General features: G+C 34.9%; 1 protein-coding gene across 1 annotated transcript; it reads right to left on the minus strand.

Annotated features, from left to right (window-relative positions):
* Positions 1-2635: 2635 nt before the first annotated feature.
* On the minus strand, positions 2636-23019 carry LOC145158615 (protein FAR1-RELATED SEQUENCE 5-like). Its single transcript, XM_079077490.1, has 6 exons — positions 22896-23019; positions 5708-5800; positions 4804-5627; positions 4437-4694; positions 3581-4219; positions 2636-3256 (listed from the first exon to the last, which is right to left on the minus strand). The coding sequence occupies exons 1-6, from the start codon at positions 23017-23019 to the stop codon at positions 2636-2638; spliced, it is 2559 nt and encodes an 852-aa protein (XP_078933616.1).
* Between the last annotated feature and the right edge of the window lie 141 nt (positions 23020-23160).

Below are 23160 nucleotides of genomic sequence, written 5' to 3' on the forward strand. Positions count from 1 at the left end.
CCAATAGTGCATGAGATTGCTGATTCTATTCAATGTATTTTAAATTTTGATAATTATGACGATTTTGAAAATGTAAAAAGTTTTAGAGAACAAAAAATAGATGATAAAAAAAAGAAAAAAAAATACTAGAAAATCATCAATGCCTAGTTTTTCACTTGGACTTGGTCTTGGTCTAACACAAGAGTTTCAGGAAGGAGATGAAAGCAGTGAAGATGAACACATGAAGAAAGAAATAAAAGATGAAAAACTTGATGAAGGAGAAAGTTATGATTCAGAAGAAACAGAATGTGACAATAATATCTTGGGAATTGAAGATGATGAAGACAAAAAAAGAGAAGTAGGAAAAAGATTAAAAAAACCATCACTGAAGCTATCTTCTCCTTATAATAAAAAACAGGTATGTGCATCAAAATTTGTAGATCCAGATGAAGTAAAAGTATCAGATAGAATTTTTTTCCAGAATTGGTAATAGCATGTAATAATTCATGTTATCTTTTATTTAAATACAATAGTATATAAAATACAAATACAAATTAATTTTCTATTAACTGCTTTTTTGTTTTAATTGATTACAAATTAAGTGAGAAGGTATTTCAGACTAAGAGAGGGTATGTGATTGGAAGAGGAATGATCGAAACAATGCAGGCAGGATTATGGGTACATGCACATGTCATTGATGCTTGGACTGATATTTTGAACTATGAAGAAAAGCTTAAATCAAATTCTACACTGAATCGGTATTTCTTTGATACATCAATTGTGGTAAGTTAATTAAAAAAAATATATATCATGATAATGTTGATAATATAATAAATACAATTTTCAATAGTTCTGAATAAGTAATAAAATTCACACAGTGAATCCCATTATAATTCACCGTGTGAATAATTTTAAATTTAAAATTTAACTTATTGTGAATTTAACAATTTACTCTTTAAAGATTGATGTATATTTAAATTTTTTTGCAGAGACAGTTCATATTTGACAAAAATATCCCTTTCAATCAAAGATTTGATAAATTTGAGTCAAATATCAAAGATGCAATGAAAAAGGACAAAGAACTTCTGACATTTGAAAATTTTCACTTGGTAATAAACTGTTCTTTAGTTGAATATATTACATATTTTTAACAAAGTTTAACAATTTATATTATTAAACAGGTGTTTTTACTAGTTCATCAAAAAAATCACTTTTACATCATCTGCATAAACTTAGAGGAACCAGCAGTTGATGTCATTGACAATAGGAATTCAGTTGCAAAGTTTTCTAGAGCTTATCGTGATGCACCTAATGAATTGGTAAGAATATTAAATTTACATTGTAAATATAAGTATTAATAGACTGATAATCTAAATAAAATAATAACTATAGAAAATGACAATTTCTTTTTTGCAGAAAATACTTTTTAGTAGGTACTTGATGAGGGTCAATCACAAATCAGCTTTAACTTTGGAGGGTGTTGAACCAGAAAGGGTGAACATGAATTGGCGCACGAGGGATAATCATGTTGACTGTGGAGTTTTTTGCATGCGTCATATGGAGACATATATGGGAGATAAAACAATAAATTGGACATGTGGATTGCCAAAAGAATCAAAACAACAACAAAGTGTGTTAAACGATTTATGCATTAAGTATTTGACAAAGATACTATTGAGTGACGCAAACACACACATGTTAAAAATCATTGCACAAACAGCTAAGTTTGCAAAAAGACTAATGAAGAAATAAAAGATTTGCTCGACAAGGGATGAGAAAAAAGGGGAGAAAGGATACAGTACTTCAAGGATTGGAAAAAGAAGTGTAAAACTTAAAACTTAGTTTTCTATTCATTATTAGTATAAGTTTAGATGCACTTTAATTTCTTTAAGAACATATACATGCTTGTTATGTTACAACTTGATGTTAGTTTCTATATCAAATATAATGAACTTTACTAAATACTTAAAAGATGTTTATATTTTCATGTGAATGTCTACATGTATGTTATACAATTACATGTTTTATTAAAAATATGATATTGGTGTGTGGGTGGGGGAAGTGATTATATTTCTACTCTGAATAAAGAATTGAAATTACATTGTCATTTCATACATTTACTTCATTTCTTTTGGTCTAAATGATTAAATGTTAATGTAATAACAATACAATATATGTAGAAAATTTACATTGTTTATACGTTAACCTTGTGAAGATTTTATATGTAAGATTAACTATGTGAATTACAGTACATATTATAACATGTATATTTTATATGTGAGGTTCACAATGTGAATTATGGTACATATAGATCATTAAAATAGTTAATAGTTGAGATTCACAACGTGAAAATTACATTAAGACAATCTTTAACATAAAAATTTTATATATGAGATTATCAATGATAATTAATATACATAAATTAAATCATTAGCATGAAATTTTTATTAGAAAATATTCAAAAAACTAACAATAAAAAAATATCTTTAACCAAAAACAATAAATTTGAAAAAAATATATTCTATTATTAGAAATAAACTCTAAAACAATGAATATCAAAATTAACATCAATATTTCAACATTTCTATCCATTGAATGATCATTACAAAAATCAAATCTTATTTTAGTCGTCTTAAAAAGAAAAAATTAGAAACAATCAGCCTTCTGTAACCTCAGATTCTAAATCAGACTTCTTAAACCTCAAAATGCAACTCCTAGCATTGTGATTTGGTTTATAACATAAACTGCACAACCTAGTACCCTTTTTAGATTTCTCAATCACTTTCTCTCTAGTGCTCTTGATTCTTTTACCACTGGCCCATCCCTTGTTTCTGATCCCCTCTGGATTATGAATGTTGATAACATCAGGTACTGCAGCTCCAATAATTTTTTCAATGTGAACTGATCTACTCGAAGATGCCCTTGATGAGGTACATAAAGGAATACCACTATCAACCTCCTGAAGTTGCTTTATATATTTAGCCAACTCATCCTCATTATTTGCTATCTTGTTAATGGACAAACGAAGAATAGCATATGCATCTTGAATCAAACATTCATTTTTACTGCCTTTATGAGGATATGAGTACTTTTTTCTCAACAATTCATCAGCTATGATATCTTTTCCCCATCTCCTCAAAATGAAATTTGATGGAATTTCATCATACTCTTTCATATTTAATATGAAAAACATATGACGACATAACAATCCTTCCTGGACAAAAAGCATGCAGCTACAACTGATGCTAATGCTATCACCCATTCTACTAAATACAACCTACAAAATTATCATTAATAAACAAATTAATATGTGAATAAGAAATTCTATCTCATACCATTCGATAAAAATTATACAAATTAACATCAATTCACATTATTAATCAACAGGACATTAGAAATCATAATACTATAATATAAATATGTACTTCAAATCAAATTCACAAAAAAAACATATTCCATACTAATCTAATGAAAAGTACAAACCAATTTATAACTCTATAAAAATTCACACTATTAATTAGCAAAACATCCTACATTCACAGTGTGAATTTTGAAACTACATTTTATATTTAATAAACTGTATTAGGACAAAGAGACATACCTTGTAACGAGTATTAGGACAATGAGAAGGAAGACTATTTCGATAAAAGTCATCATATTTTTCATCCTCATTCACATTTTTATCAATCAACTTTTTTTTCTTCTTATCTCTCAAAACATAAACTTCACTTTCATCTTCAATAACTACAGATTCTTGAACACAATAAAACACGGATTTATATAACTCTTTCTGAATGTCCAAGAAAATATTATGTGTATAAATTTCTGATGCATGCTTTTCAATAGCCAAAGGAGTCCTTAGCTTGGGGGTAATAGTTGTGGACTGATAATCTAATAAAGATTGATGATGCCTTTGCTTCTCCATTGCACTATCAAACGACATCATGAACTTCACCAAATTTGATTTATGATGCAAAAAATGTGAGAAAGCATTATTCAGACTCTCTGATCTTGAAGTAGTTCGCATCAAACCAAAAAGTTCAAGATCTCTCATAAAAGTTGGAATCCATAAATCCCTTATTTTAAAAACAGACCTTAACCAATCATTTTCTTTTAGATGAAACTTATCTAACATTGTTGACCACGAACTTTCAAAATCTTGTGGAGAACATTGAAAATTCCATATAATATCAAAAAATATCTTCTTGAAGTCCGGATGGTTATAAACATCGATAGGAATCTAAAAAAAAGAAACACATAAGAATCATTACATATGTTGAATATTTGATGTAATTCATATTAACATAACATTTGGTTCACATTATGAATTCACAGTGTGATTTATGATTTAGATTTGTTCCTTTCATCATATGAAAATTTACATTGTGAATTCACTATATGCTTTATGATCTATATGGTTATAAACATACATAGGAATCAAGAAACAAAAAATATACCTTTTCCTCAAGTTTTTGAGTGATGTGCCACATGCATAGTCTATGCTTCGATTCAGGAAAAACAAAATTAACAGCTTTCTTCATTGATGAATCCTGATCTGTTACAATCATCATGGGAGGCTTGACAAATGCTTTACAAAACACTTCAAGCAACCACACATATGCATCTGCTGTCTCACGAGCTAGTAAACCAGCAGCAAAAGTAACACAACGCTTGTGGTAGTCAACTCCAGTAAAAAGAACAAATACCATAGAATACTTGAATTTTTTTTTATAGGTATTATTAAAAAGAACAAATACCATAAAAAGAAAAAATAAGGATTAGAAATTACTTGTTTGTTTGATAAGTAGCATCAAAAGATAGTACATCTCCAAATTCCTTATAGTTGGCTTTCGAAGTATCATCAGCCCAAAAAAGTCCAGTAAGATGATCATCAACATCTTTTTGAACCTCAAATGAAAAATTAGAGAAACACAATTTTTTGTTTGTCAATATATCCACAACCATTTGGGAATCTTTGACACCAATTTTACAATTCAAATCTCTATAAAAAATTTTAAAGTCAAATGCAGTCCCTCCCCTAGAATCAAAGCCACCCTTCATACTACTCACCAAGTTATAAGCTTTTGAAGCACCAATGTTACAAGTACCAACCTTATGTATAAAGGATTCATCAAGAAAATCCATTGTCCTATTAATCCTTAATAAGTGCAACTGATCTTGAGCAACAAGTTCATGATTGTGATCTTCAACAAACACATAAATGTAGAACATTAAAGAACATCGGAGATTTTTGAACTTTGAAACAGCGGGGCATCCGTTCTTCTTAGAAGAAGTTCTGCTTCTCTTAACATCTGAAAATTTCACATTAACATTTTCATTCTTGAATGACTCCGTGAAACCAGATCTACTACATGTCGAATATCTCATACGAATTGTGCCATCATTGTATCTTTTTTGACTTGACATATTCACATCAAAACCACATTCTTGACCATAAGTCTTGTAAAAGTCAAGACCAATGTCCAATGAATCAAACAGCAGTCCTTTGAAAGGCTTCTTATGTATCAACTTATCATAAGGAACAAGCTTAAAACTTTCAGTATTGTAGAGCTCAAAATCAAAACTATAACGAGAATTACTGCTATTTGAATGATCAATATTCATACTTGAAGATGATTGATCATGAACTGCAAAACCAAACAAAACATCTATTTCATTACATTATATATATAAAATGTGAAACTTATATTAAGAAAAAAAAACTTACGTGATTGTTCATTAATAATTGAATGCAAATCTGAACAAGAATTACTGTTATTTGAATGATCAACATTCATATTTGAAGATGACTGATCATGAACTGCAAAACCAAAAAAAAACATATATTTTATTACATTATATAGAAAATGTGAAATTTATATTAAGAAAAAAAAACTTACGTGATTGTTCATTAATAGTTGAATGCAAATCTGAACAAGAATACAAAGAACTCATAATGAATCGTCGGTAACCTAGAGTTTATATACATATTAGAAATTTAGAATTGATAATTATACAAAAAAGGAAACAAATAAACAAGATAATCACAAAACTTTAAAATATATGCACAAGATAAGATAAGATTCTCAAAATCACTAAAAGTTTGGAAAAAACTTAAATGTCAGAAGATGCACAAGATATAATTGATTATCTAAATGTCGAATATGCATTACAGACAAATGATTACAAAAACGGTCGAATGAAAAACAGTAACATCAAACGCAAATTCAACATACGACATAAAAATAGCAAATTAACAATAAAAACATAACAATTTGAAGATTAAACGGTAAAATCAACAGAATTTGACAATAGACGATTACAATAACAATAAAAGTAAGTTGATAAACAATGCATCGGAATTGACCTAATAATCATAAACGAAAGATGAATAGATATTAAAAATACCTGATTATTAGCTGAAATCTGAAGAAACTATTAGTAAATTGGATGAAAAAGGTTGATTTCGAAGAACAGCCGAGATTTTGGATCGATCGATGAAGGACAGTGACAGAAGACGCTAACGGAGACAAACAACAACATTAGATTAGACGCTGAACTTACCAAAATGCCCCTCCGTGTTTTTTTTTGGTTAATTAAGGATTAATGGCCAAGATTAAAAGAAAATAGATGGTTAAGATGGGTTCCTTGATTCTTTGATCCATATTGGTTTTCTATTGAACTTTTCCATATATATATATATATATATATATATATATATATATATATATATATATATATATATATATAGAGAGAGAGAGAGAGAGAGAGCTATGTTAATTTATTCTAACTATCTATTGTGTGGATGTATGAATGATTGTGAGCCAATAATTTCAAAAGGATAATTTTGTAATCTTATATTTAATTAATATTTTTAATTTAATTAATTTGATATTGATCCTAAATTTAAATCCTATATATTAGGCGGTTAATTATGAAAAAAGTAATTGAATTTTTCTAACCCGAAATTATCCCTTTATCCATCAGCCAAACACCCTTACCATCGACCGACCATAGCACCTCTGTCTCTTTGATTCGGCATCAACCCAACTTCGTCCTCCTTCTTCTTCACCGCCAGCTACGCATCGTTCTTGCATCAATTATTGTTCTCCTCCATCCACGAATCGTTGCACTCCGCCTCTCTTTTTTGTCACCGCCACCGAAAGATTGTAAGGGTATATCACCATCTTCTTATCGTTCCAGGTAATCATGCAGTAAATCACCATTGTCTTATTCCTAAAAAAATTGCTCCATTCTTGGCCAAATGGTTGCAGGTAATACACTTCTAATTCAAAATAATAGTCATTGGAAGTTCTAATTGAGGTAAAATTCGAATTAATTAGATGTTCCCTGTAGCAATTTCATACAACAAGTGGTGATAGTGTTTAATTTTGATTTTTCATTATTGCATATTTTGTGTTCGACAAAATGCCTTTGCTTGAGTACAATTCAAATATGGATAACTATATACGAAATGTTTATTTTGCTTTCATTAGATAGTATATAATAACACAAATCCATGTTTCCACTACATCGGTCAAAAAGAGCACATAATCACACCAACAAATTGATTGAATTAATGTTCTTTTCCTCAAATTAGGGATTTTGAGAAACAAAGACGATTTGACTGTTGTTGGTACTTGTATGATTTCCTTCATATATTTGAAACTTGATTAACTGTTGTAATTTTCTGTTCTTGAGTTCGCAATGACACCCGACCAATATAGCCTTTACGTATATGATAATCAATTTACGCATGAGATCAATCAGAAGTATTCAACTGATATATTATACATTTGTGAAAAACCTTGGATTTTGTCAGTTGTTAACGAACAAACTCGAATTGTTTCACTCCATCTATTGTTGTGGTTTTCTCAACATATTGTTTTGGATGTTTGTCAAAAATAAATAAAAATAATAATAATGGTGCAAAGATGGTACAAACTAACGCATTTGTGGATATCTTTTTCTTGAATTTTTTCTTACATTTTCTGCCCCCAAGTGCTCGATGAAATACTGAATTGTGTGTAAAATATGTTGTAACTATGGCGTTTTTTTTCATTGCAAAGATGGTACAGACTAACGCATTTCTGCCCCTAAGCTATAAATTCTGAAAGAAATAAATCAAGTAAAGAAAAAGAAGAACCAAATACGTGCTTGTTGATTGTTTCCCTAAGTTTTTCACAGGTTAATGGCTTCAAGGAATCCAATTAATGATTTAGGATTTTTGTATAGGTATAATGGGATTATTTGTTTGTTTTTTGTTTTTTTAGTTTATAAGTGTGCATCACCAAGAGGTAGTGCACTTCCTTTTTGAATTTGTATTTCATTCTGTATCTCTATGGAGATATCTTGTGCATACAAATTGATTTGTTTGATTTAACTTGTTGATTGTTTTTTATAGGTAAATAGAATCTGACCATGTGGTATGAATTATGTTAGAATGGTATTCTTACATAATGTAGTTCTCACCCGATGTTAGTATCAAAGAATGTCATTCTCGTAAGAATAATTAGAATCAATTCGACTCAGGACCATTGAAGAAGATGAAGTGCATTCTTTCAATGATTGTATATTTAATAATGCTATGTTTTTTAAGAATTTATTTCATTTATATAAAATTTTGTCGGAATATGTATAATTGTATTAAAATGTATAAGACTATTATTTTGTAAGAATATTTTATGAATCTATATTTGCATTGATCTCAATTTATGTACAAGGCTTTTGTTATTTTTCAACTAATAGTTCAAGAATGTTGTATTTTTTTCAAGAAGTTCATTTAATCAAAATATGTATTATGACATTCTTATAGAATATCATTATATCAGAAAATCATTCTGATATAATAAAACCAGGTTAATTAAAAATTACGTTAGAATTAAATTGAATTAGTTAAAAAACAGAATTTTTAAATGAAGGGAATTAATTTTCCGCACAAATCAGGAATTTTCCCTTTTTAAATTTATCTCAATTGACTAAAATACCCTTATAATGAATTAGATGGTGTTTTTCTATTATCTTTAATTTAATAATATGTATTAATCATTTTCTTAAAATAACTAAAATGATTGGTCCACAATCAATCCTACATCTACACAATTGATAGTTAGAATACAATAACCTAAGCCTATATATATATATATATATATATATATATATATATATATATATATATATATATATATATATATATGATTGTTTTTTGTTTGATTAGTTTGATGTTTTAAATACTAAGTTTTGTATTTTTATTTTGAAGATTCATGTCAAAAATAGTTAAAGTAATATGTTTTAATATGTTGTGACTTTGAAACCTACCGTTTGAATATTTGGAGTTCAAAACTACTTCTACAATTCTATAAACCATTCATTTTTTGGTTATTTTAGTTTCATTATTGTAGATATAACTAAAATAGTATATCTACCATCTTTCTCTAATATTGTTAAATGAACTTGATTAACATATAAGTATTATCGGCTATATATATAGTCCTTAAAAGTTTAGATTTGATTATTCTTCTTTATTTAATCAATTATTAATATCTTGTTTTATTTTCCATTAGAAATGCTTGAGGTTTTTTTTATTGTAGATAGTATGAGGTAGATTTTTAAAACCTACAAGAAGCTTATCTATATGGGAACAAATTTTCAGGGTAGATTTTCAAAACCTACAAGAAGCTTATCGATACAGGATTTCTCCTGTGAATCGGTTGTCTTCTAAAATTAAAGTGGTCAAGCCAACAAGATTGCCTACACTTGAAGGGAGGTTTCCATATAAATGATTGTCTCCTAAACTTAGAAAATGTAATTCATTAGAGAGGTTACCAATTGATGGGGGTGACACTCCTTGAAACTTGCAATTAGTAAGATACAATCTATCTAATTTGGTGCAATTTTTCAAAGTGTCAATAAACTTCATATCATCGGCTTCTCCAAATCTATAGATGTTATATCCTAAGTTTGATAGATATCTTTTACTTTTGCAAAGTCGATCGTCAACTTCCCACTAAAACTATTGTTGGTGTTTCAAGAATTTTCAATTTTGAATATTTAGATATCGAGTGTGGAAGAGGTCCAGTCAGTTGGTTGTTCCTTATTTGAAGGTACTCAAGATGAGGGAGTGTTGCACCTAAGTCCGAGGGAATACTATCAATAAACGGATTCCCAGCCAATGCAACAGTAGTTAGCAGTGAAAGGTTATAAATGGAACGAGGGATGGCTCCAGATAAGTTACAACCACCAATGTATAATTCCGTTAAGCTTTTCCAATGGCCTAATCTATCTGGAAGGATCCCTCCCAACAGATTTTCCATAGCATCGAACACTTCCATTGATGTTATATTCCCTAAGAAAGCCACGATCCCTCCTATTGGTAATGAGAGTAAGTTTCGAGAGGAAACCAATCTTTATAGGTATGCTTCAAACTAGCTTGTTCTTATCGAGTCTAAGCATTTCAATGTTTGAGCAACAAGACAAGTTAGTTGGAATGACTTCATTGAATTTGTTATGACCAAGATCACGGAAACTTAACATGGATAGATGACCGAGTTCATGAGGGATGGTTCCTTGAAAGCTGTTGTTCTTGAGTGAAAACACACATAGGAAACTGAGGTTCCCTACATGAGGGAACAACGAGCCTTATAGGCCTTATAACTTCAGTATTCGTAGAGCACTCACTCGTCTATGTCGTTTCCCACATTAAACACCACTCCAATCATAGAAATGAAAGGAAATGTTCCATGAGCTTAATAGGTCATAAGTAATAGGGGTGGGAATTATTGTTGGATTAGGTGTCTAAGCCCATAACTATAATTCATATATACTTAAATTGATAGTAGCATAGTCCTTTTGGGTTGCCCTCAAACCTAGCAACTACACATGATGATTTTTGGAGAGAGAGATGTTGATTTATTATTTGAGTAATAAATTGAAATAATTGATTTATTAATATATTATGAAAATAATATATTGATTAGAAATCATATTATTTAATTAATAATTAATCAGAAATTAATTGGAATTATTTCGATTAATTAAAAGTGCAAGGTCAGTTTGGTTATTTATTGAAAGTTGAGAAAAGAAACCCAAGGACCTCATTGGATGAGGTGGACGAAAATCACTTGGGCAAGCCCAATGAATTTTCTTCCAAGCCCCTTGGATGAGGGGAATGGGCTGCTAGGTCACAAAGCAAATGAATTTAGGGTTTCCTCCTTAAACCCTAACCTTTTGCACCAAACTATATCAGCTATATAAAGGACCTAAGCCCTTCACAATTTCGGACGCTCCTCCTCATTAGAAGCTTTGGACGAAATTCTTCTCCCCTCTCCTCTCATCCTCTTACTTGTGTTGGGTGTGATTCCATTAGAGGCACGACAATTGTGGTGCTTGCTTCCAAAGGATCAACAAGAAGCTTTCTTTATTATTTTTGCTACAATAACAATCAAGGTATGTAATCCTTAACCCTATTTTGGTATTTTCGAAAATAGCCTAGTGTTCTTAGGGTTTCCTTTTGATCTTCATAGTTATAGATTCAATCGAGAAACATAGATCTTTATTACGGTTGCATGCACACTTAAGAGTTTAAGTTTATTTGTTTTGCATAAAATTCATCAATTATTTGTTCTGGAACCGAAAAACCCAAAAACCAAATCGAACCAAAACCGATTTCAAACCAAACCATATTCAAATTTTGTTTTTGGTTTGGTCCGTGACCAAACTGAATTGTGAATTTGGTTTTTCGTTCGAGTTTTGGTCTCACAAAGTTTAAACCAAACCGAACCGAAAAACCTAGTTTCATAAATAAATTAAATAAAAAATATATTATATTGTATATATTAAATAAAAATATTAATTATAAAGTAAAAATAGTTTTATCCCATTTGGTATGTTATGTATTGATTTTAAAATGTTCTATTGTACACTTGCACCAATCGACAACGAAATCAATTGTCCTTTATACATAAATGAGATCAAATACTAGCAAGCCACTAGGAACAACTTTCGAACTTAATGTTTTATACCTTTGTTTGGAACTTAAAACTTGGAAGTTAAACTTTATGTTTCTAGCTAGTACTAGTACCATTGTATCACTTTATATATGAAACTTTGGATCTTTTTGTATGAGACTTTATATCTTTATGTTTGCAACTTTAGATTTCTATGTTAAAACATTGTAATTAATGTTTGAAAATTTTCAACACTATTGTTTTAGTTAATATTTGGTTTCCTTGTTTTTCAAATCGAACCAAACCGAATTAGAATTCGGTTTTTGGTTTGGTATAGAGAATTTGAATTCGATTGGATTCGGTTTTCGAATTGGACAAAAAATATTCAAACCGAGGAAACCGAAGAAGTCATAAACCGAACCGATTCCCACCGCTAATTGGTAATCATCGACTTGAACTGCAACAACGCCTGATGATCGGTCTTGTTACCACCATCAAAAGCAGAAATGGTGGCAAAAATCAGAGATATAAAAAGATAAGAAAACGACAAAACTGCACAAATGGTCCCTATGGTTTCTCATTTTATTGTAACATCCCAAAATTTTCAAAAAATATTAAACCTTTCAAAAACGACCAATTTATTAATAAAAGTGTTTACAATCTATTAATTCCAAAATGTTAATTAAAATCAGAGTTTTCTAGGATCCAATCAGTTGTAAACCAAGGATGTGTAGGGTCATGCCTATGCCTTGCCACGGTCCATTGAAGCACCTGAAACCATAAACCAAAACTGTAAGCACGAAGCTTAGTGAGTTTCCCCCAAAATACCAACACACAAACAAATAGCCCGTATATAAGAATAACATACTATGTGTCCAATCAACCATCGGGTTGGAATACTGCAGGCCCCTCAAGCATCGGGTTGGAAATGCCAATAATCGGGTCGGAATGCCAATATACTATGAGTTCAATCATCCTCGGGATGGAATACTCCATTCCCCTCAACCATCGGGTTGGAATGCCAATATACTATGAGTCCAATCATCCTCCGGATGGAATACTCTAGCCCCCCAACCATCAGGTTGGAATGCCAATATACTATAAGTCTAATCATCCTCGGGATGGAATACTCTAGGCCCCTCAACCATCGTTTTGGCATGCCCGGGCCTGTTGGCTTACGCACAAAGCAGTGAAGCCTCAGCCACCGACCAAACATATACACGTATAATAGGAAATTATATAACAGCCTACAGCCAGTTCCACAAATCTACAGATCACTAAGCATAGCAACATTCCATATACGAGGATACCAATCTAACAGATCATAACATCATCGCAACATCCTATCTACCAGGATACTGATATAACAGATCATAACAGCATAAAACATGCATAACAAAATATCAATCCAAGGTTCGACATTGGTGCCTTCGACCCACAAGTACAGTGAGCACAAACTCACCTCTCAAACTGATCCATAACTGATGAGGTCCCGACTCCGAATCTCAGCTCCAACCGATACCTATCCACCAAGATACCAATTCCATCAAAATCCCAAAATACCATCAAGGTCCAACTTGGTCAAAGTCAAAGTCAATGGTCAAGGTCAACAGTCCATGTTAACCCAACACGCCGTGTTTACTAGCAAACACGTCGTGTTTCGATAGCATCGAGACGATCGGGAAAACTCCAGCCAACATGCCGTGTTGGCTTGCAAACATGTCGTGTTCGCCCGAGTCCCAGCAGCTTAATACATTCAATTGTTTCCTTCGATTCTAGGGTCTCCAAGCCTCAAATCTAGACCCAAATGCTATCAAGAAGGATAAAGCTTCCAATTTATCCTTTGGAACTACTCCATAGGTCCCAAAAGCCAACCATAAAGCTTTAAGGTTCAAAGGCTTAACCAAGAAGCACTAAATCCTTGAAGACTGAAACCCATCCTTTCCAGAAGAGATTCTAGCACCAAAACCATCTCAAAGATCGATGATGTAACACCGTAAATTTTCAAGCCAAATTTTTCGTAAAAATAACATGGTAAACTCATTTTACATTTTCTCAAAACCACAAATATCTCAAATGTCATCAAAATTCAAAAAGTAAAAATCACTATCCCAGAATCCTCAATATGGTCTCAAACAAGTGTGTACAATCATGTTGGTGCCTTCCCGTGATTCTGAGAGGTACCTGAAACACATAGCACATAACACGGTAAGCACGAAGCTTAGTGAGTTCCCTAAAATACCACACATATCTCATTAGCCTCTCATGCTATAATCAATAAGACCCTCCGGTCAATGTGTCTCAGTGGGACCCTCCGATCCCACAACTCGGGTGGACCCTCTGGCCCTAACTCAGTAAGCTCAGAATAACACCGCATAAAATACAACACATAATACAAATATCATAATACACAGTATAAGCACGTAAGATACTCTGGTCGCACATAATTACCACTCTAGGTAAAGTATAGTGAGAAGACTCACCTCGCAAGAAACCTGATAACCTCGAACTCAAATCACCGGTCTAGCCTACACCTAACACATATAATAATTATCCCTAATTAATAACGGCTCTCAAGAAGCTAGACTAACCCTTCTACAGACTCACAGAAGGGCAAAAGCCCATTTTACCCCTCCATGGCCTTAATAGTCCACAATTTAACCAAACCCTAAAAGTCAACCAAAAGTTAATGGCAGCACGTACGCTGCATGTACAAGCTTTCTACGATGGGCGTACTCTGATGCCATGCATGCATTGGGGTTTCTCGACCCTACGCTGCGTGTACTGGGATTACGCTCGGCGTACGCCCCAATTTTGCTCTTCCTACTCGTTTGGTCTTAATCAGTTAAGACCTTAGCTCATATCACAGATTTGGACTCCCTAAAGGCTCTTACTCCATAAAGGATGTGACTTTAAGCCTTTGCATGGCTGAAAAATCACAAACACCCAAAACTCTCATTCTCTTATCTCAAAATGCTCATATCTCATGCATGGGTTGATTCAAACGTCCAAGTCTCGATTTGTATGACACTACACCACTAAAGACGCTCAAAGGAGCTGGTCATAGTCTTTGGAGCTCAATATCTCATAAAGCATCCAACTTTGGGACCAAAACCCTAAAATGATCTAACATGAAGCACATATCAAGAGAGTGAGAAAGCTTTGAGCTTTATACCTCTAAATGAAGCTCCCAACACAGATATGCTCAGATCCACAGCCTGGACTCCCCCTCCTCCTTCTTCAAAGCTCCTTCTTCACTCCAAGAACACACAAGATCACTTAAGTTCTCTCAAATGGACACACAAGCTCAATGAACGAGAATTTGGGTTTGAGAGGGTTGCTTGTCTGAGGATGGTGGCCAAGAATGAGGTCATCATATCCTTTATATAGGGACACACCCCAAATTAGGATTTTCACTCTGGGCCTAGTACGCCCAGCATACCCTTTGGTATGCCCAGCGTACTAGGTGGCTTCCGCGTCAAAAACACGCATATGAGTACGCTGAGCGTACACACGCGTATGCCCTGTGTACTCATTTACCACCTTTTTCTGAATAAGGGCTAAACTTGACAATTACCAAAAGAAAAAGGGTTTATAAGGTATACCTGGTCTTGGGATGTTACAGATGCTTTATAGACATGCATGTCCAATGCATGTATTGAACCCAAAATAGGTCAAAAAATGGGATTTATGACCTACTCTCCATGCATGGCATCAAAACTCGACTATAGGCCAGATCCAAGACTCTACAAGGTCACTTAGACCTGGAGATTCATAAAGTTGCTAACTTTATGAAATCCAACCATTCCCTCACTCAAGAACAACATGAAAAAGGGCCAAAACTCAAGATCTAGAAACATAGAGGAATAAAAATCGGATCTTGGACACTTACAAAGGTCCAGAAGAGTGCCAAATTGAAAGATGAGAGCTTGCTTGCTGGATCCTTATTCCTTCTTCCAACTTCTTCCTTCTTTGGCTCTAAAAACACCACACTAGCTCACAAATAAGAAGGAAAGATGATTAGGGTTATCTTAGGGTTTTAGGGGTTGATGGGGGCTGAGGGTGAACAAACCCTAGCCTCCACTTTCCTTATATAGGGGGGAACCCGAAAAATTAGGGTTTCATTCATAGCCATCAACACACCGTGTTCCAAGAGGAACATGTTGTGTTTCCTAAATGAAACCTGCGACTTTTCCTTATCTAAACACGCCATGTTGATGCCTCCAACACGTCGTGTCAAATTCTCAAAAGGGAATTATACTCAAGGTTACTTCTCAAATTTCCGGGTGTTACAACTCTCCCCCACTTAAATTAGATTTCGTCCACTAAATCAGTCCTTACTATCTCCTTTACCGAACTAACGATCCTGGCAGGATTCCCCGAATCCCAAAATGACTGGGGAAGTCACCCCATTCAAATGACCGCCCACCCTTACTGATGTCGAACCCAAAATAGAAGATATCACAAACCCTAACAAGAATAAACCTCAACTTTTCCTTAGGCCAACAAGCATCCAACCGTTATGCCTGGAATTGAAAACCCTGAACAATGTCGGACTCCATGACATATAGCACCAAACAAAACTGCCCCCACAAGGACTCAACTTCACAGCCCAAACCGAACAACTTACCCGGCCTTCCATTAATCGAACCCATTCTTACCAAAATTCTCCAAACCCGAAAATAAACGAATCTTTAATCCCTTGCTGGAAAACCACTTCTACCTTACCGAAACCTGAAATCTGGAGTCTCAAATTTGTTCTGACTCCCTGAAAGACTGCCCGTAATGAAACATTTCTAATACCATTCCACTTAAGCCTCAAATTGACTACTTAACTTCTGATAACCTAAGGTTCCCCCTAGAAAACAAGATCGCAAATCCTACACGGCTGCCGACAACTCTTCACTTGACACAAGGGATTAGATATTCCTTCGAGAGAAAGCTCATTCTGATGACAAAATTTCCAGGGATATAATGAACAACGGGAGACAAAATGGGAGATGACCCTTCTAGTGCCAACCATACACTGCTTCCTTTAACTCCCGAACCAACACACACACAACAACCAACTCACAAGCACAAACTCTCACGCCTAGCCCAATCAGCCTCGGGATGGAATACCAAGCATGCATATGATGGGCCCAGTCATCCTCGGGATGGAATACCCTTGTATCATAAGCATGTTTGGTCCAATCAACCATCGGGTTAGAAAACCAAACATGTCGGGTCCAATCAATCATAAGGTCCAGTCATCCTCAGGATATAATACCCTAGATTGGAATGCCAAAATACACATAACTCGGGTCTAAATTCATGACCTGAAATCTAAGGACCTACCCTCACATTTCCCGAAACCTTCATGGCAACCCGCCAGTAAACTTGGATACAAAGATTTTCCTAAACCGCCACTGAGACTACCAGTCTCTAACCTGATCCAACAGCCAGGTTCCCAAGAACCCGAAAGACTAGGACATCCTAACCCAAACATTCTTCTATTACGCCAATCATATCGACATTACATCTTTACCTGGAACTCGCGACCCCCCCTGCGGCCAAAAGACTCTCAACCTCTTTCCACCGCCTTGTAGGGACCTAAACAACGTCCCTCTCAACACTAACTGCACAACAAAGCCAAGACTATACCACGCCCAATTCCCTTCATAGTGCTAACTGCTACTACTTGCAGAGACAACAAAATCATGGTCGCCCACGACCGAGAACCAGACAATAGTTGCACCCTTGACCCAATTCAAAGGCTACCACCCAAATGAACCATGCGCATAATTTGAACCAAGCCCCAAGGTTATCTTGCCCAGCCCATATACACACAATGAATTACCACAGTGCACATCCTTAGGGAACCCATAACCTTATCCAAAAGAGTAGAAATACCAGAGTCAAATCGAAACAGCACCTCAACCACTAGCAAAAGACATCCTCATGATCGGTCAAAACAAGATCCTAAAAATGATTGACAGACTCCACCAATACAGAACTAGCTCGAGAAGACTTCCAAGGTGATCTTGAATGTTACTAGAACCTAAGTCTGCTATGAACCAAAATTCCACTTCACCATTGAGGGTAAACATACCCAAAGGCCAAAGGAACATAGAACGTACTGAAATTGATGATAGGTTGACCCATCCGTAAAACTTCAGCTGCCATACTGAATACCTTCAGGAACCTTTACGGAAAGAGAAACAATGCGACCAATAATAGTGAACACGTGATATTAAATAGAGTGAACCAAAACCCTTGTGGGGCCGAACGCACCAAATTCTGAAACTAATTCCTTGATCGATCCCTGCCCCAAACTAGACTATAATTAGAAATCATTACACCCAGCTGACAATTTTCCCTCCACCACCGATACTAGACCTGAGTAATCCCAGCGATTCTTATCTATTCATTAGCACCCCAACAAGAATCAATATCTGCAACGAGCTCCTTGATCACTCCCTTCCTGATGAGTGACAACCCCTGAACTGAGATTCCACATACTCGCACCGCGGATCCCTAAAAACCATTCCTCAATACCACGAACCCGAACATATCGAAGATCCTCCAAGCAGAATACCCAGTTCTCCCCCACTTAAGGTTCGAACTACCACCCACTAGTGGTGAAACCAATCAATAACTCACCTGGCCCAACTAGGTACAACCATCCCCTGACCCCCGAAATAAATAATACACACATGATGGTCTTCCGGATAAGGATCGCACAATTCCAAAGAGAATCCTGAATTTCAAATGAAGATCTCCAAAATTTCCCAACCATGACCACTTATCACTAAGGATCCCTAACAGGAGCATAAACCAATACCGAATTATGATCCCAAAACATACACTCCCTGCCTACACTTCCAACCGCCAGTCCGGTGCCCGTCCTGCTATAACCGAAGAACATGGACCCTTAATCCCATCACAAAGCATCCATAACACATCAACCCATCTGTACACTACTGTGCTGACATCCTGTCTCCAAACACCGTGACCAACCGACCCCAAGCTGGGCTTACCTCCCAACCTTGAAGGTCACAACCTAATCACTTCTTCCATGAACTCGGAAACTGAAATGGCAAGGTCTCCACAATAGATAGCGGCATATCAACCATCAATCAACCATTCTATTTCCAACTGCCATCCCCAAATTAGGATTTTCACTATGGGCCTAGTACGCCCAGCATACCCTTTGGTATGCCCAGCGTACTAGGTGGCTTCCGCGTCAAAAACACGCATATGAGTACGTTGAGCGTACACACGCGTATGCCCTGCGTACTTATTTACCACCTTTTTCTCAATAAGGGCTAAACTTGACAATTACCAAAAGAAAAAGGGTTTATAAGGTATACCTGGTCTTGGGATGTTACAGATGCTTTATAGACATGCATGTCCAATGCATATATTGAACCCAAAATATGTCCAAAATGGGGATTTAGGACCTACTCTCCATGCATGGCATCAAAACTCGGCAATAGGCCAGATCCAAGACTCTACAAGGTCACTTAGACCTGGAGATTCATAAAGTTGCTAACTTTATGAAATCCAACCATTCCCTCACTCAAGAACAACAAGAAAAAGGGCCAACACTCAAGATCTAGCAACATAGAGGAATAAAAATCGGATCTTTAACACTTACAAAGATCAAGAAGAGTGCCAAACTTAAAGATGAAAGCCTGCTTGCTGGATCCTTACTTCCTTCTTCCAACTTCTTCCTTCTTTGGCTCCAAAAACACCACACTAGCTCACAAATAAGAGGGAAAGATGATTATGGTACTATTAGGGTTCTAAGGGCTAATGAGGGGCTAAGGGTGAACAAACCCTAGCCTCCACTTTCCTTTAGATAGGGGGCAAACCCGAAAAATTAGGGCTTCATTCTCAGCCATCAACACGTCGTGTTCCAAGAGGAACACTCCGTGTTACCTAAATGAAACTCGCGCCTTTTCCTTATCTAGACACGCCGTGTTGGTGCATCTAACACGCCGTCTCAAATTCTCAAAAGGGAATTATACTCAAAGTTGCTTCTTAAATTTTCGGGTGTTACATTTATGTGGTTAAGGTCCAAACCTTTGAAAAGTTATATATTTGGTTCTTTTCAATAAGTTTTGTTGTGGTTTTGGTCTCTCTTCCATTAACTTTAACAACTTGGTTGTTAACTTTTTTAAAATGACTATTGTACCCTCATGGACCATTTCTGCAACCAAACTACAAGGACCATTTGTACATATCTTCTTTTTATTTTTATTGAATTATTATATATTAATAAATATTATTTTTAATATAAACTATTTATATATTAATAGATATTGTTTTATTAAAATTTTAATTTCTTTTAATTACTTTTTTTTAGTTTCTTTGTTATCAGATATTTTAATTGGATCATTATATTTGAATAAATCTTATTTTTAATATATAATATTAATATATTAATAAATATTATTATATTAGACTACTAATTTATTTTAGTTAATTTTGTTTATTGGAGTATTTCTTTTTTATTGGATTATTATATATTAATAAATATTATTTTTAGTTTATAATATTTATATCCTAATAAATATTACATTATCAGATTATTAATTCCTTTTAGTTAATTTTTTTAATTTCTTTTTTATTATTTCTTTTTTACTGGAATATTACTTTTAATTTATTGTTTTTTTATATAATAAATATTATTTTGTTGGATTATTAGTTTATTAGTTTATTTTTAATGTATACTATTAATTCTTTTTAATTTTATTATTTCCACCACAAAGTCATCAGAATACGCAAAAGCGTTGCCTCTCATCATCGAAAATCGTCGGGATCACCACAAAACATCTTCATCGGAGATCGGATAGAAACTCACCAACCTTTTCCATCCAATGATGATGATAGTCAGCTGCTATAACACCACTACCATCACCCGATCATTACCACCACTTTTAATGTTTATAAGAGTTTATTGTGCATTGTCTGGGATACGGAGGATTCCAGAGGATTGTGAATAGGTTATCGTAGGTGGTTACCAGGGATGTTGGGTGGAAAAAGTTAATAGAGTTTACGTCGGACCTCCGGTAAAGGTTTTTGACGGTGATCCCGACGACTTTCGTTGATGAGCAGACAACATTTTTGCGTATTTTGACAACTTTGTGGTGGAACTAATAAGATTAAAAAGAATTAATATTATACAATAAAAATAAATTAATAATATAATAAATTATATTTATTATATATAAAATAATAAATTAAAAGTAATATTCCGATAAAAAGAATTAATCTAGAAAAAAAGGAATTATAAAAATTAACTAAAAGATCTGATAATGTGATATTTATTAGGATATAAATATTATAAATTCAGGATGGAACTGGTAGAGACTGTTGAGTCAAGGGTTTGGATCTTGAGTTGCAGGATCATATGAATAATCAATATGTGGCGCAGAGGATTCTAGGCTGGGTAGCCTCGGTATTGAGCTCTTGGGAATCTGGTGGTTGGACCAGTTGTGAGACTGGTAGACTCGGGGAATGGCTTAAGGGTATTTACTTATCGGTCAAGTAAGGAATGACGGGAAGTCGTGGTGTATTATGCAAGTGCAAGATTTCGTATCAATGAGATGAGATTTGGGGCATCTATATGCCAAAGGCATCAAATGCTGGATTCCATGGTAATGGATAGATTTGGTTTGATGGTAGCTTAAGCAGTTGTGATGTGTCTCGGGTTGGTTCAATCTGTAATAGAGCCACAACATCTTGGAATCAGGAAAAGATGGGTAGTTGGTGATCGTATATGATACGAGGCTGTTATGTATGTGTGTTTTGGCTCAGCAATCGGGTGGGTGTCCGGTGTTCCGGACAGTTGGCAGACAAGTAAGGACCAGGGAGGTCCCCGTTGTTCTTCAGGAAAACAACTATGTGGCAGCAAGATGAGTTGGAGTGATTTCAGTGATTTGGGGTCCGGGTGTGGAGTTGCTTGTCATTCGGGGCATATACTAAGTTGTTTGCAGTTGGGCTAAATAATATCAGAAGTCGAGTAGTCAGTTGGGAGATAAGTGCAGTTAACTCGACAATGATTCAGTGTGGGCGGTCTATAAGGGAGACAGACCATCTCAAGACTTCAGGTTTCAGATTGAGTAAATGTGATCATGTTGCAAGGAATTCGTTCATGTTCGGGTTTTAGAACCCTACGAGGTTGGTTTTGGTTGCCTTGGAAAGGTTAGGGTATGCTTGTGGTTGTAGCCGTGTTGCTCAAGTTATTTGGCGTGTCAGGAGTGGTAAGGAATGATTTCGAGGACGAAATCTAATTTAAGTTGGGGGGGGGGAGTTATAACACTCCGTTTGAAATTGCGTAAATAAATAATAAATTCCAAAGCCCCGAGATGTAATTATTATTATTATTATTATTTTATAGCTAAATCAATAATATTTAGCGGAGTGTCGGTTTTGGGGAGCCAAATGTTATAATTTGGATTTTTGGGGGTTAAAGTGCATTTCCGGGATTTATTTTGTAAAGATTTTCATAAGTCAGGGGGTGTTTGGTAATTATTGGACTTAGAGTGTAAGGATTTTGGAACGTGAGGGTTAAATGGTAACTTTTGGGACTTGAATTGTTATGAATCTTGGATGTTGGGGGCTGCTTTGTAAATTGTAGCCTTAATTTGAAAAGATCTCATGAAAAGGGACCAAATGTGTAAAGCATGCATAAGTTTGCATGGAGACAGGATTTAAACTCGATGCCCTTCCTACCCATTGGATGGGTGCGTAAACTCTAACCCTAATGAACTCCTCCAGCCGTCACCTTCCATACGTGACCTTTCAGCCGCCACCTCCCTCTCTCATCCTTCCGACCGACCAAGGCCACCAAAGGAGCCACCGTCGACCTTCATTCTTACCCCCACGTCGGGATGGCTCAAGATCGCTGTGGAGTAGTGGATTACGAATGTCACTGTTCCATTGACCACCGATACCAGTTGACGCCTCGCCGCCATGGTGAACCATCGTCTTGCTCGTCACATATTTCGTTGCCGGCGACGACTAGGACGTAAGTGGGCAGATGTTCTTTCATGCCGCCGCTATCGCTGCACTCAGAAGGAACCGCAACACCTTGTCTCTTCTCCATCTCGTTCTGTTACCGTACGCTTGCCACCGCCGTCGCTCCGAGCAGTCGTCGAGGGTTGCTGCCAATAGCCATGACCGCCGCAGGCCGCCGTGAGTGTGCGTGTTGCTTGATTGGGAATCAAAAAGCAACCACCACCACCGT

This window comes from Lactuca virosa, chromosome 2 (genome assembly GCF_052849685.1).
Source record: "Lactuca virosa cultivar CGN04683 chromosome 2, Lactuca_virosa_CGN04683_v6, whole genome shotgun sequence".
Classification (NCBI taxonomy): Eukaryota; Viridiplantae; Streptophyta; class Magnoliopsida; order Asterales; family Asteraceae; genus Lactuca; species Lactuca virosa.